Source organism: Podarcis raffonei, chromosome 3 (assembly GCF_027172205.1).
Source record: "Podarcis raffonei isolate rPodRaf1 chromosome 3, rPodRaf1.pri, whole genome shotgun sequence".
NCBI classification, from domain to species: Eukaryota; Metazoa; Chordata; class Lepidosauria; order Squamata; family Lacertidae; genus Podarcis; species Podarcis raffonei.
This window is the reverse complement of record NC_070604.1, coordinates 100,310,507-100,324,216: the sequence shown is the minus strand read 5'-3', so window position 1 is coordinate 100,324,216 and position 13,710 is coordinate 100,310,507. Positions and strand designations below refer to the sequence as shown.

At 40.8% G+C, this 13,710-nt stretch overlaps 1 protein-coding gene across 5 annotated transcripts; it reads right to left on the bottom strand.

The window, feature by feature from the left end:
• Positions 1-2,894: 2,894 nt before the first annotated feature.
• On the bottom strand, positions 2,895-13,584 carry SMR3B (submaxillary gland androgen regulated protein 3B). Of its 5 annotated transcripts, none has more exons than XR_008329717.1 (7): positions 13,408-13,584; positions 11,200-11,291; positions 9,930-10,022; positions 9,183-9,314; positions 8,063-8,194; positions 4,329-7,762; positions 2,895-3,107 (listed from the first exon to the last, which is right to left on the bottom strand). XR_008329717.1 is itself a non-coding variant. In XM_053383289.1 (6 exons), exons 2-6 carry the CDS (start codon positions 11,277-11,279, stop codon positions 7,675-7,677), a joined length of 525 nt encoding a protein of 174 aa, XP_053239264.1. In that variant the 5' UTR covers positions 11,280-11,291; positions 13,408-13,577; the 3' UTR covers positions 2,895-7,674. The 5 variants fall into 5 exon arrangements, 2 of the variants coding, with proteins under 2 accessions (XP_053239264.1, XP_053239265.1); XR_008329715.1 differs by having other exon boundaries at positions 2,895-4,406; positions 6,064-7,762; positions 13,408-13,577; XR_008329716.1 differs by having other exon boundaries at positions 2,895-4,406; positions 6,064-6,139; positions 13,408-13,577.
• Positions 13,585-13,710: the final 126 nt, after the last annotated feature.

Below are 13,710 nucleotides of genomic sequence, written 5' to 3'. Positions count from 1 at the left end.
TGGACGCTTGGGTTGTGAACGTGATCTGTGCGGGAGGCACGTTCGCAACCCGCAGCGCTGCGTCTGCACACACGCGGGTTGCGATTTGGCACTTCTGTGCATGCACAACCGCCAAAACCCAGAAGTAACTCGTTCCACTACTTCCAGGTTTCGGCGGGTCTGTAACCCGAAAAACGCAACCTGAAGCGTCTGCAACCCGAGGTATCACTGTACATGGAAAAAAGGTTTTAAATTATGCTACTGACACTGTTGCTTATAATCAGAATATTTACTTCAATATGAACAGCATAATATAAAGAGGCCCTTAGCAGAGTACTGTTGAATTTGTAAACCATCTGCAACCAACTGTATTAATAACCTGTACTTCCTTCTATATAACTCTTAGAAAAGGTGTTAACAGAATCCGTTCCAGAAGTCCGTTTGACTTCCAAAACGTTTGGAAAGCAAGGCACAGCTTCCGGTTGGCTGCAGGAAGCTCCTACAGCCAATCGGAAGCCACGGAACCAGCGTTGGATGTTCAGGTTCCAAAGAACGTTTGCAAACCGGAACACTCACGTCCAGGTTTGCGGCGTTCAGGAGCCAAAATGTTCGACTCACAAGGCGTTTGGGATCCAAGGTACGACTGTATTTTGTTCACAATAGGGATTTTATTATAAGAGTCACTGTGTTCTACATATGAATCTTTTATGTGTACCACTGATAAGAAATGGAAGGTAACATCAGCTAGAAGGAGCAGGTGTGTGGTGCCAGATATCCATAGTTCTTAGTGCCAAATACAGCTAAGGACCATGTTTGCCACAGCTTCCCCTCTACCCCCACTGATGTATGGATGTTTGCTGCTACATTCACAACACACGAAATTAACTGTGGACGGGCACTATGATTCATGCAAGAAGCCTGAAGCAGCCTCATGTTAGTGTTTAAACAATCATAGAAATTGTCCTGCTTCTCTGCAAAAAACACTGGGCAACTGTAGATGTATAGTGAAATCCTGTGTTTACTCAGAAGAGAGTTCAATGCGGCTTACTCTAAGATGATTAAATCAAGGTTGCAGTGCTATAGAGACATGGTTCAGTTGCTTCGACTGAAGAAAAAAAATCCCCTCAATTTCAGTGCAAAGGTGCTTCTTTTATCTTCATTCTCTTTATTACCAAATGGACATTAATTGTAGTGGATAAAAAATTACCCTGTTAACCTGCTACTTAATAGGCACCAAATTCCCAAGTACTTAATGTGTAATAACCGCTTCTAAAAAGAAAAGTGACTGCTTTTTTGAAAACGAGATGAGAACTAGTCAGCTTGAGATGCAAAATGTCTAATTGCTTGAGACAGAGCTTCGATTTCACACGGCCAAGGATGATTTTGCAGGATTTATGACTTTCCCCAATTGCTGTTAGTTCTGATCCATAGTGTCAGCTATTCTTGGAGAATTGGGCATACTGCTGGAACAGTAATCTTAAGCTGATTTTTCCTTCTTAGCTTTTTTGTTGTTGTTGCTAAAGAGGAAGTGTAAGACCAAGCTGTGCCAAAGAGCTTGTCTTAATTAGGCCAGCCCTGAGCAGATGCTAATCTCCCACATAGAGCTTACTAATAACCACAGGCTGTTTAGGAAACAATCAAAAGCCTACAGAAATATTTTTAACTGGGGCACAAGCCAATCTGTTTCTCCCATAAACACACTTAATAATTTGATATGTTAATCTGCACCCGCACCCCAAATATCTCAATTGCCCAGCAACCATATTCTTGTTTTACAAATCACTCAGTTTGCTAAAGCATTTTGATCTCTTGGAACCAAACCCAGAATGCTCTAACCCCATAGTAGTTATTGGCATTCCTGGAAAAGATATTCACCAACCTATGAACAAGCTCCATTTAACATACCAATTTCCATAAAGGACTGCATTGTTACGTCTCACTCAGGGTTTTTTTTTAAATTAAAATTTTTGTGTTTTTTTTAAATACGCAAAATGGATAATTTTGAAAACTGCATCTCTCCCCTTTTTCTATTTAGTTCAGGGAATCAAGTTCTTTTTTTCATTATTGCTTTGAGCAACATTTGAATAGTATTCTTTCTTTACTGAAACAGTGTTTCAAAGAAAGTTGTCTTCCTAAGAAAAAATCACAAATAGCCAATGCTATCCTAGGTATAGGCTGTCTCTTAGCAACCAGACTCAAGGTAGCTAGGATACAGAAAATACAAAGGGAAAAAGGTTTCTACTCTGCCAGAGCACAAAAAAGATGCCTGATACAGGGACTGGTCAGTACATGATCTTACTGCTGTAAAGGCAATGAGTGTCTAGCTAGGTATCTATTTGTATTGAGAGCTCCCCATGTGGTTTGGCTCTCAAGAAACTACAGCAGGGAGACTGAATTACCAGTCATGTTTAGTTAATGGTGGGGTTACTGTTACTCCACCCCATGTTGATGACTTTAGCCAGAAAGTTAAAAGTGCTACATATCTTCTCAGCAGCAATAATAGTGCCAGGGCAAAATAAGCCAGCTATGTATCTTGTGCCAGTTTAACAGGAGCTCCATTGGACCTAAGCAAACCATCTGATATAAGCAGCTTGAGTGCAACAGAAGATGAATAGGGCCATAGACAAGAGCATAATGTCCTCTTGAGTAGCAGTTGTTCATTTAAAGGGGTTTGTGCGGTAGGAATAGATGCTGGATTTTACAACTAGGATTAACTGGATGAATATGTCTACAGAATAATCTCAGGTCAGACAGGAAACTTCATATCCACCACTGTGAGTTGCAGCATGGAAGAAAGCATGCAGTGAATAATGTATATATTCATATGAGCCATTTCCTTCCTCCCAATGATGCTACACAGAAGAGTAGTGTTGATGTACTGTATACACCTTGTAAATACTTCCATCACACAACAATCACAGTGCTTAGATACTTTATTAGTTTCTCATTCATTGACCACAAAATACATTTTTGTCATTAAAATGAGTTGATCTTGGGATGTAATTTATTGCAATAGACAAAACATTCCTAATATATTACACACACCGCTTGGCTCAAGCTAGAATCAAGATCAGGCTACTGTGAAAGATTTATCTACCGTGTTTCTCTCAAGGTCTGTGAAATGGTCCCTATGGAAAAAAATTGAGTTAAATGTACTTGCAGAGTTACTGACAAGGGGAATAATTCAACAGGAATTTCCTCTGCAGAGACCCCATTGAAATTAACAGGATCAGTGCAAAAATACCAAAGATGAGAGATCTATCAATGACTATTCTTCCTGGTAACAGAAACAGTATTTCTGAACGCTGGGTCCCTGGGGCAACCTACCACATTCATGCTCTGCTTATGGTTCTTAAAACATCCAGACTGTGGCTAAAATAACAATACAATGGCCTTTCTAAATAGGGCAATAGACTCTCAGAGCAACTTACAAAAGCTTCTCACAATACAGTTCAAGTATAGTATCAGAAACATAAATACCAAGGAATTGAATCTGGACTAATTCTGCAATCCTATATAAACCCAGTGGGACTAACCTCTGAATAAACAAGTGTAAGATTAGTGTTAGCTTAATTTAGTAATGAGTAAGTCTGAATAATCTTATACATGTCTATTCAGGCTGGTTGTGTTTTTTTAAGTGATACAACAAATAGGGGTGAGGGGGAAGATGATTATAAATTATGTGTTCAAACACTGAAATGTTGTCAATTGGCCTTACTCTCAGGTAAGTCTGGATTCAGCAAATGATGCTAAGATAATTAAAGTAGCGTGTTTTGCCCTCATCCTTGCTTTGTCTTTACTAGTGTCAGCCTTTGATCATCCTGTACAACATCATGACCAACAATTCCCACTGAGGACTTCTTAAGTTAAGGAAGGAGAGCCAAGCAGGTTGAACTTGCTTGGCCAATGATGAAGGCATGTGTTGCTCATATTAGGACCATGTTTCCATCATTTCACTTTGCATCAGAGCATTATTACAGTTTATACAGGCACTAGACACTAGCTCTTTCTGCACTCAGTTGCAATTCAGTGCAAGTAGAATTTTATCAAAAGGAGGAGAGTGTTAGTTTCTGTTTCCCACTGAGCAGCTGCTGGGAGTCACAGGACTCTGTTTACATTCCAGAGACCTTGCAGTCTCACGGGAAAGGGAGACGGGACCTCAACCTAATCTTCCTGAAAAGTTAAAATAGCTGCACCGATACACATTGCTTCGCAGGCTGTTAACTTAAGTCCACATCTGCAATGGATGTTCCCCACAGAAATATAGAAGGTCAGAAAAACAGTTTCACTGTCAAAGCAGCAGCATCACCATTTTTTTAAAAGAAGGCAATAATGAAAGCAAGTGTTACCTTAACAATAGACTTGAAATCTTCCTGCAGAGTAGTATGCTTATACACAGTTCAGATGGCTGCCGCAACTTTAATACACTAGAAAGGACAATTAATTCTCAGTCTATACAAACATTTGTGCGATTGCAAGCTTCCAAACTGATTGCTTCTCCATGAACATTAAAAATCAGAAATATGTTAAGTCAGCCTGCTACTGTATTTTAAATTTCTGAACAGTAACCTCATGCAGCTTATAGTAAAAGAAAGGAAAAAGAAAAGAGGAATTCCAAGCCCCAGATCTTTAGTGCTGAATGGGATTAAGAGACAACTGAGGTACTACACCTCTGAAATGGGGTGCAAGCAGAGGGCAAAGCCAAGCTGACTATGTAACAGCATCAAAGCTTTTACATTCCCCTTCCCTCAGCTATGCCAGCCTGAACTGGTGTACTGACAGAGAACACCCACACCACCTACCCTGGTTGGCATGAGCTAGCAGGACTTGGGATGTAGTGGTAGATATGCCATACCATGCTACCTTATCATTTTTGATTGCTCTGCCCATCATGTAGGTGAATTGCTGTACTAGAGCACTAAAAGTGTTTGCGTTCTCTCTTATGCGTGGGTTCAATTTCTCTCCATATCAACAGATAAAATTCAGCAATATATTCCTGCTACTAAATGTACAGGCTAGTACTGATTTACTATTACCAAAGCAGCTTTGCTTTGCTTGTTCATTACTCTTGTCAGCAGTTGGTATAGAATAATATAGAAGACTGAACATACTAATCCTTTTCTCCTTGCATTTTCAAACACATTGAATGAAGAACAGCAAATACTATTTCAGTTTAAGGGGGAAATCAAGGGCATGTGGTTCCTTTAACAAGATGGGCCACGCTCAGTGGTATCTGCAAGCAGAAGGCCAGCTTCAATTTCTGGAAGCACCAAGTTACAGCTATCTCAGAAAACAAGGCTGGGGAAAATCTTAGGAGATCCATGGTCAGTAAGAACAGACATTACTAGGCTGGATCAGCAGGAAACCTATGAGGCCCTTTGGGCTAAGCCACACGAGCCTGCCCTACATGCAGTCTCAACTGTGGGTTAGGTAAAGATGCATCTGTGCCAAAAGTGGGTTTGCAAGCGCCTGCAAAGCCCAGTGCACAGCCAACCTTTTGCAAGCCCCAATAATAAGCATGGCGCTTGAACCACACAGCCAAAAACGGGTCATCTGACATCATGAGGTCAGGTGACTGACAGATGGCCAACCCCACCCACCTCACAAAGTGGATCTATTATGTGTCTCTGTGTTGCAGAGATAAGGATATAGCCTGGTAGCTAGATCATTCCCCACCCCTGGACTAGACGGAGGAATGTTCCAATTCAGTGTAAACATGGCTTTATATGTTCAAATGTTATTCCAAGTAACAGAATTTGTGTATTGCTTAGTAATTTCTGACAGTAACCTTTTCGGTAAAGATCTGCATAAAGCCCAGCTTCACTGGACACACGCCTGGTTGACCCACCACCATGTGCTCGGCAACTTGGTTTCTCCAACTGAACCTGATGAATCCCTTTTGTATGACTGGGTTCCACTAAGAGGTAACTCTGTATATTGGCCGCTAATGTTCTGAGTGAAACAGAATCGAGACTGTGTGTTGTGTATGTGCCCCACTTCAGACATGAATCAAACTCGGATGAATGTGCACTTCACTCAAAGAAAAAGAAAGTGAGTGGGGAAAATGTTTAAATACTGTCTCACCTCAAGGCCTTGATGAAAGCTCTCCCAAAGGTCTGCATGCCATCTCCCACTGGCCTCAAAGGGTGACTATGTTACCCTTCAGAAGATAACAACAGCATCATTCTTTCACCATTGGGCAACATTAGATTACTTTTTTAAAAGTTGCAGTCAATACTGTGTTTTTAAACCAACATAATGAACCAACACAAAGTCAAAACAAAGCATCGTTGCAGCATAATGATTTAACCAAATGAATAGAATAAAGTATTTTCTAATATGTTATACACAGCTGAATTTTTTCACTTTTAAAGAATAAGTTGTGAAGGCTAAATATTAGCTTTCATGATTTATTGGGAACGTTGAAGGTCTGATCAAGTATCAATCTAAGTCGGGTTTTTGTTTTGTTTTATCAAAGCTAAGGTTAATACATTTTGTTAAGATACCAATTAACTGGAAGCCAAGTGTTAAGAGTAGAATATAGACATCTATATATGCTTTCATACCTCAATTTATTGCTTTTCTTCATTTTTTTAAACTTTGCTTGTAGACTTTGGACCCAGTGTAGGAACTGCTTAAGTTAAAAAGTCCCAAACTGCACCAGACTGGTAAAAAAAGTTTCTATTCAGCCCTCAGCACAGAAGAACACAGACCGTATTAATGAATGTAAATTTACTGACTGTGATCATCCTTGACATTAAACAGCACTGTTTCAGAATTTTACAATTTTATCTGTTATTTTAACAAGCAAAAAAAGATTTACATGTTCCATTTTTGTTAAGTTTTTCTAGTGCACAACAAAATCAAATCTAAAGTGATTGTGTAATGTACAGAAATCTGTCATTTAAAACAATATGCACACTGCGGATTTTAATATAGCCTTTCATTTTATGTTTTTGATAACATCACCAGTTGTAATTATACAATAGGTCAAATGCTTAGCCATGTACTACACGTAGTTATTACATGCTAGAAATTTAAACACCAAGGTCAAGCTGAGTAACAGAAACAGTAATTAAAAATTTAAACAAAGTCCATAAACTTCTGTTCATTTGTAATTTTTTTCTTTTTCTTAAATTAACATCCACAGTTTCTTTTATCCATTACATTTTGTGCATTGCTTATATTTCCCCACATGATACAGAATAATTGCCCCTTTGAAGTAAGAAGCATCTTGATGAATTTATTGTTACCACATGTAAGTGCATTTGAAACCAGAGTTCACAAGATTTAGAACAAACAAATACATGTTACTGAAACAAATCAAGATGTATTTCCAAAAAAAGAGCTGCACACAACTTAATTGTGAATATTAAGTTAAAGCTTGACCTATTCTTAAGATATCTTTCTTTTAACTTTTAGTGTGCAGATGCCAAGGTCCACAAACAACAGGCTTCAAAAGGATATTCTTGAAAGTGTCCAAGGAGTCACAGGTCTTTAGGATATTTTTAAAAAATATATGGCTTTTACCAACTTGGTGCATAAGGGCTGCTGGAAAAATATGGAATATCAAGCACTCTGTTATTTTCTTTGCCTTCTTTAATGCTTTATAGGCAATTCTTAGTCCAGCCATTTCAAATGGTCTTAAGGTAAAAAGGATGTATCCCAGTTACTGAATTTAAAGAATAAGCCTCTTTAATAGTATCTGCCACCTGGCGGCCCAGGCCATCTCTGGCCCCGCCCAGGTGGCGGAAGAGGTGGTGCACCGGGTCCACTGGGAAAGCTGTATAAAAGGATAAAATCATAATTGTTGTTTTTTCCCTTCTCAAAAGAGTTACTTTTTAAAAACAACAGACTTAAAACCCTACATTATAATTTGGGAGTATGCTTTCAACATGCATATTTAGAAAGCTTCCAGTGTGGTTAAATATTATGCTAACAATAAGTTCTGATTTTTTAAGTCTCTACGTGATATGCCTCGTTCTGAATACTTAACCTTCCTTAAGTTTTAAACACTGTTACATAAAATTCTTTAAGTGTAAAGTAAAATGAGCTAAAAAGGGGAGTGGGAAAGGAATCTTACCTGCTTGGAGGTGGGAAACGGCCTCGTGGCCATGGCGGCATCCCTCTGCCTCTGGGGGGAGGAGGAGGTATTCCTCTGAAGCCCATTGGTCCAGGTGGTGGGGGAGGGGGAGGTGGGGGAGGAAGCTCAAAACTGCAGAGACAGACCCAACTGACCATCATCATATGACTACTAACCCAGTTATATATCATGTAACTATTAGTTTTGTTTTCCCTGCTTCAGACAGGCATTTTCTTCAAATAATAAAAAACATACCGTATTTCTCTGTCTATAAGACGCCCCAATGTATAAGACGCCCCCTATTTAAGAAAATGGGGGGAGATGGCCCCCGTGTATAAGACGCCCCCCCCCCCAATTTTGGACATTATTTATTAGGGGTGAAACCTAGTCTTATACATAGAAAAATACGGTAATTTTTATTAGAATTTGCTCATTCATTCAGTTTACGTTCTGCCATTCTTCCCAAAGGAGCCCAGGACAGCAATCATATTGATAATAAAACATGTTTTTTAATCTAAAAATTGTGCTTTCAGAGTTGCCAGGAATAGTTGCCTGTTTTAAAAGATTTTCTCCAAATTTCAGATGAGTGGGGGATATATATATATATATATATATATATATATATATATATATATGGAAGGTAATTTCTCCTTGTATGTACAGGAGTGCTTGATCTAACTCAGTAGCTCTCAATCCTAAACTTTCACTGTCTGATTAGCACCAGCTATCTTGAGGTATATTTTACAACCCCAAATCTTTCCAAAGAAGCACTCCTGATATTGAGTCACATACAACCTTTCGGTTGCATAACTTAGATTCCAAAAAAACCCCCATCAATTGCAGTGTCATCTCCTCAGTGGAAAATCCCCAAAACTGATCTCCAGCTCTTGAAACTTTTTTTTTTCCTTTGTGGACCCTCACACAACCAATTCTATGGAATTTGACAAGAAAACAGGGTCTTGTGAACTTTGCTTGCAGAAAGCCCCAAATTCTGCAACTAATGCAAATTCCATATATAAAACATATGGCTAGGTGAATCAACCCCAAGCACAGCCCTAACTAACCCAAAACTACAGTCACTGTTTTTAAATATATTTGCACTGTCAACCTCAATACTAACCATGGTGGGGGTGGCAGAAAAGGCACTCTCATCATTCCTCTCCGAGGCAGAGATGGCGAGAAGAGAGGTCCGCCTCGTCCTCCTCTTCGCCCTCTTACATCTGAATATGGGCGCATTCTTCCCATTCCACGTCTACAAAAACAAGAACTTTTCAGCACCAATCTAAAAGCATGAGCAACTCAGCAAATCTTAATAAAGAGACAAAAGTCCAGGTTTGCAAATGTGCAGACTCCTGGAAAAGAGCTTGCAGCCATTTTGGTCCTTTCCGGTCCCTTTTGCTCCTAAGCCATGTGTGAGGTAAGTCAAGGTTTGGCTTAGCTGATTTTCTGAACACAAGATCATGATTAAGTTCTAACCACATTCTTGGTTACAGCTCAACATATGAAGCTGCCTTATTCCATAACCAAGGGTCAGGAATAAGAGGGGCTACAGTCCAATGACATCTGGATGACACCATTTTGGCTACACCCTGAATGGCAGTCACATTCAGGAGTTTCAGAAGGAGCCTTTCCCAAGCCCTACTTGGAAATACTGGAAGTTGGACCTGTGACCATCTGCAAGCAAGTGCAACACTCATTTCAGTAGGGGAAATGTACCTGCATGCACATCCCTTTAAGCCTGCAAAACCATCACAATTCAAACTGCAACTGTTTATTAAAGCTTAGGAAGTTTGCACCCTGAAGTTAATGTGTACAACATTATACAATAAGTAAATAATGTACATTAGGTAAAAAAATGAAAGATTACCTTATCGGCCCAAAGCCATTCAGTGATCTGCCTCGCATTTTCCCTCTAGTGTAGCCTCTGCCACCTCGGCCTCTTCCCCGACCTCTTGAGCCTCTGAGCACAACAAAGGAGAACATATGAAATTCTGACCACTTTTTTTTGTTCTAAGAACCACAGACCAATTACTATGGCTAGGGGTGCCAACAGGATTTTGCAGGTCCACACTGTATGTAGATTAGGCCCTCTGCCCCACCCATAAAAGAGAACACAAATTTGCATCAAACATGCAGATATTTTGTGCCATATGGAAAGCTGTATCCTCCTTTAGCAAGGGTCAAAAATAACCTGTGGGCCACACAGAACTAACTAACAAGATGGATGAAGTTCTTTGCAGAATTGCATTTCCCTACTAGAAGTCTTAACCCACTGAATTTGTGATTTCCTCATAGCTGTGGTACATGAGCCTGCTCTCCCTTCCTAAACCATGCACAGAAGCAGAGTTTCATGGGCTGTCAACCTAGGGTTGCCATATGTCCGGAATTTCCCAAACATACTGTATATGGAATACTGCAAATATATGGAAAACCTGGAAGTATGGCAGCCCATGTTGGCAGTGCAGTTTTTCCATAAAACTAGCTAAAAAATGGCTCACAAATTTGCCCCCCACCCTCCCCAAAAAGAAAAAAGCTCAACAACTTTTCTTTCCGGATTTTCAATTCAAAATATGGCAACCCTAGGTCACTCAAAATCTTTCATCAATTGATCTTACCTGGGAATGCTGCATTGTGCCTAGTACCAGTCATGCTCAGAGTATAGATCCACTGACAGTAATAGTCAGAGTTAACTTCAGTGAATTAATTTCTATCGGTCTACTCAAAGTAAAATTTAGTTGGATACAACCCACTATGTTAGTACATGACCTAGGACACTTAGTTTCAGATTACATATATGTAAAAATATCCACAAACCCAATGGAAGGGGGGGATGACTGCTTACAATCCCAGTACACATGTACTTACAACTCAGGATAACACTTAATGCAGCTGATGAACATGAAAATATACATATATGTTAAGGTGGTATTCAACCACATTTATTCAGAGTAGACCCACTGAAATTAATGAACACAACCAAGTTATTTCCATGAATTTCATTGGAACTACTCTAAGAAAAACTTAGCTGAATACCACCCTTCAAGATGCCATAAGACTCTTTCTAGTTTTTATAAAACATTTTTCATTGTTTAAATATGACATTTAACAACAGCTGCAACTTAGGAATTATATCTCACCTTTTTTTTGTTTCAGTCACTTGTATGTTTTCTGGAGCAGATTCAGGCTGATCCATTAGGTCTTCAGCTCCTTCTTCCATCTATTAGAAATACTGGAACGGAAAATAAAGTCATGTTTCAACATAAAAGTTTAAGAATCAAATTTCCCCTAATGTAATTTTGGACGTTTCCAGGAGAGTCTGTTAAAAATAGGTAAAGGTAAAGGTACCCCTGCCCGTACGGGCCAGTCGTGTCCGACTCTAGGGTTGTGCGCCCATCTCACTTAAGAGGCCGGGGGCCAGCGCTGTCTGGAGACACTTCCGGGTCACGTGGCCAGCGTGACAAGCTGCATCTGGCGAGCCAGCGCAGCACACAGAAACGCCGTTTACCTTCCCGCCAGTAAGCGGTCCCTATTTATCTACTTGCACCCGGGGGTGCTTTCGAACTGCTAGGTTGGCAGGCACTGGGATCGAGTAACGAGAGCGCACCCCGCCGTGGGGATTCGAACCGCCGACCTTTCGATCGGCAAGTCCTAGGCGCTGAGGCTTTTACCCACAGCGCCACCTGCGTCTGTTAAAAATAGTTATCAACAATTATACACCATCTTATTGATACAAAGAGAAATATCAAAGCAAGTCTTCTAGATAATCTTACCCAAGTCTGTGCCTTGTACAATGCAACTATGAATACAGTTTCAAAACGAAGATGTCACAAATAGGCAAATGAAAGGCTGCTGGGCCAACAGCAGGAGTGGGGAACTGGATCCAGCCAGCCAGAGGGCCAGCCCTCCACAGGCAACTTTAATTGCTGGCAACCCTGCCCACCTATCAATCACAGGACATTGTATGATGTCAGGTGATTCTATCTGTAGATTCAATCAGATCTTCCCTTGCAGCCACAGCTTGAAATCAACTGCAGTGCAGACAGGCAAAACGGCTCGGGTTTTTTCTTATAAAGGAAGAATCAGGAACACAAACATCGCAACATCTGCTACTTGAACTTTCCTAAATCTAATACCATATATGACCTCAGATGCAAGAAAGGTGGATGTGACTAGCCTGGTCAACCCTGAGGCTAGGGAGACGTAATGAGACTCATGCGCCACTTTACATTGGCCAACAGGAAAATTCCACCACCACTCTCAGTGAACACATGGAAAGGTACTGTGTAGGCACTACTATGGGTAACACAGAATAAGAGAACAATAGTCCCCCATCAGAGAAGAGGGGAACATGAACCACACATCTCTCTTTTAAGAAATTATTCTTTGCGTTCTATTAAGTATTGCTCAAAGATTGCATGTGTTATGAAACTGACTAGAACAGTAGCAGTACAAGAGGGTAGGAAGGTGGGAAATGGAGTTTACTCATTATACATTAAAACAATAAAGCTTTATGTTTTGTTCAAGACACTTTAAAGGCATTTTGTTGTTGTTTAGCAAAGTTTAAAACAGATTACTTAAATTTCTTGTTGTTAAGGATATAGCAGAAGAAATGGGCTTGCAGGGTTCCTATTAGCAGAGGTCGGCACTTTTGGTTACCCTAAAATTTTCCACTCCAGTGGTCAGTACAAGAATTCTCTAACCAAGAACAAGTTTGTGGTTTCCTCATCCCTCAGCATCCCTTTTTTTTTTGTGCCATTTATTTTCAATTAAAAGTCTGACATTTCTAAGCTGCTCTGGAAGCCTTTTTTCAGCTGAAGAGCTGGCCAAAGGGTTTTAAATAAACTATGTTAATATTTTGCTGCATTTTATATTATATGACCTTTTTTGTATAACTTGCTGTAAACCTCTGACTGATGTTTCAAACTAATCCCCCCCATCAGTCTGGCTCTGGTGATCTATTGTTTATTAGGCGGATATTTTAGTTCTAAAAAGGTTTGCTGTAGATCTCTTAGGTGAGAGTCCCTGTCTGTAGAGTTGGAACAGATGCGGCTGTAACGTAGCGCCTGGCTATATACAATGGATTGTTTGGTATGATTGGAATGGTAGCTAGAAGTATGTTTGTCGGTCAGTTTTGGTTGACGGTATAAGGTGGTGTCTCTACGCCCATCCTGTATTTTTATAGTAGTGTCCAAAAATTCTGGCCGGTTCTCCTGAGGGAAAAGACGCAGCAGGATCAGGCCTTTTATGCCTGACCCAGCGAGGCGACGGTTATACAGTATATGCTCCAGGCGCGCGGAGGAGAAAACGAGGACGGAGCAGAAGCCGCGGAGCGAAGGAGGACTTACCCGGCTCGACGCTTTGCCAAACGGCTGACAGAAACAACGTCGCGGCCGCGCCGAAAGGGGTGGGAGGAGAAAGCCGCCTCTCCTCCTCTCGTCTCTCTCGGGTTCAGCCCACAAACAAAACGCTTTTCAAAATGGCGCCTCGGCAAAGTCTCAGGAGAGAGAGAGAGAGCCGCGAAGCCACGCCTCCCGCAGCAGGAGGAGGAGCCCAGGGAGCAGGGCGGGGCTTCGTTTCGGGAAGCAGCTGCCGCAGCTAAGCCCCGCCTTCTCCGTCCAAGTTGCGTCAGCGACCGGGCTGCGATTGCC

Excerpts from the sequence above, each read along its gene's own strand:
- SMR3B (XM_053383289.1), bottom strand. The coding sequence starts at position 11,279 with ATGGAAGAAGGAGCTGAAGACCTAATGGATCAGCCTGAATCTGCTCCA. Across the intron at positions 10,023-11,199 it reads GTGACTGAAACAAAAAAAAG|AGGCTCAAGAGGTCGGGGAA; the intron begins GTGAGATATAAT and ends TGTTGTGCTCAG. Across the intron at positions 9,315-9,929 it reads AATGGCTTTGGGCCGATAAG|ACGTGGAATGGGAAGAATGC; the intron begins GTAATCTTTCAT and ends TTGTTTTTGTAG.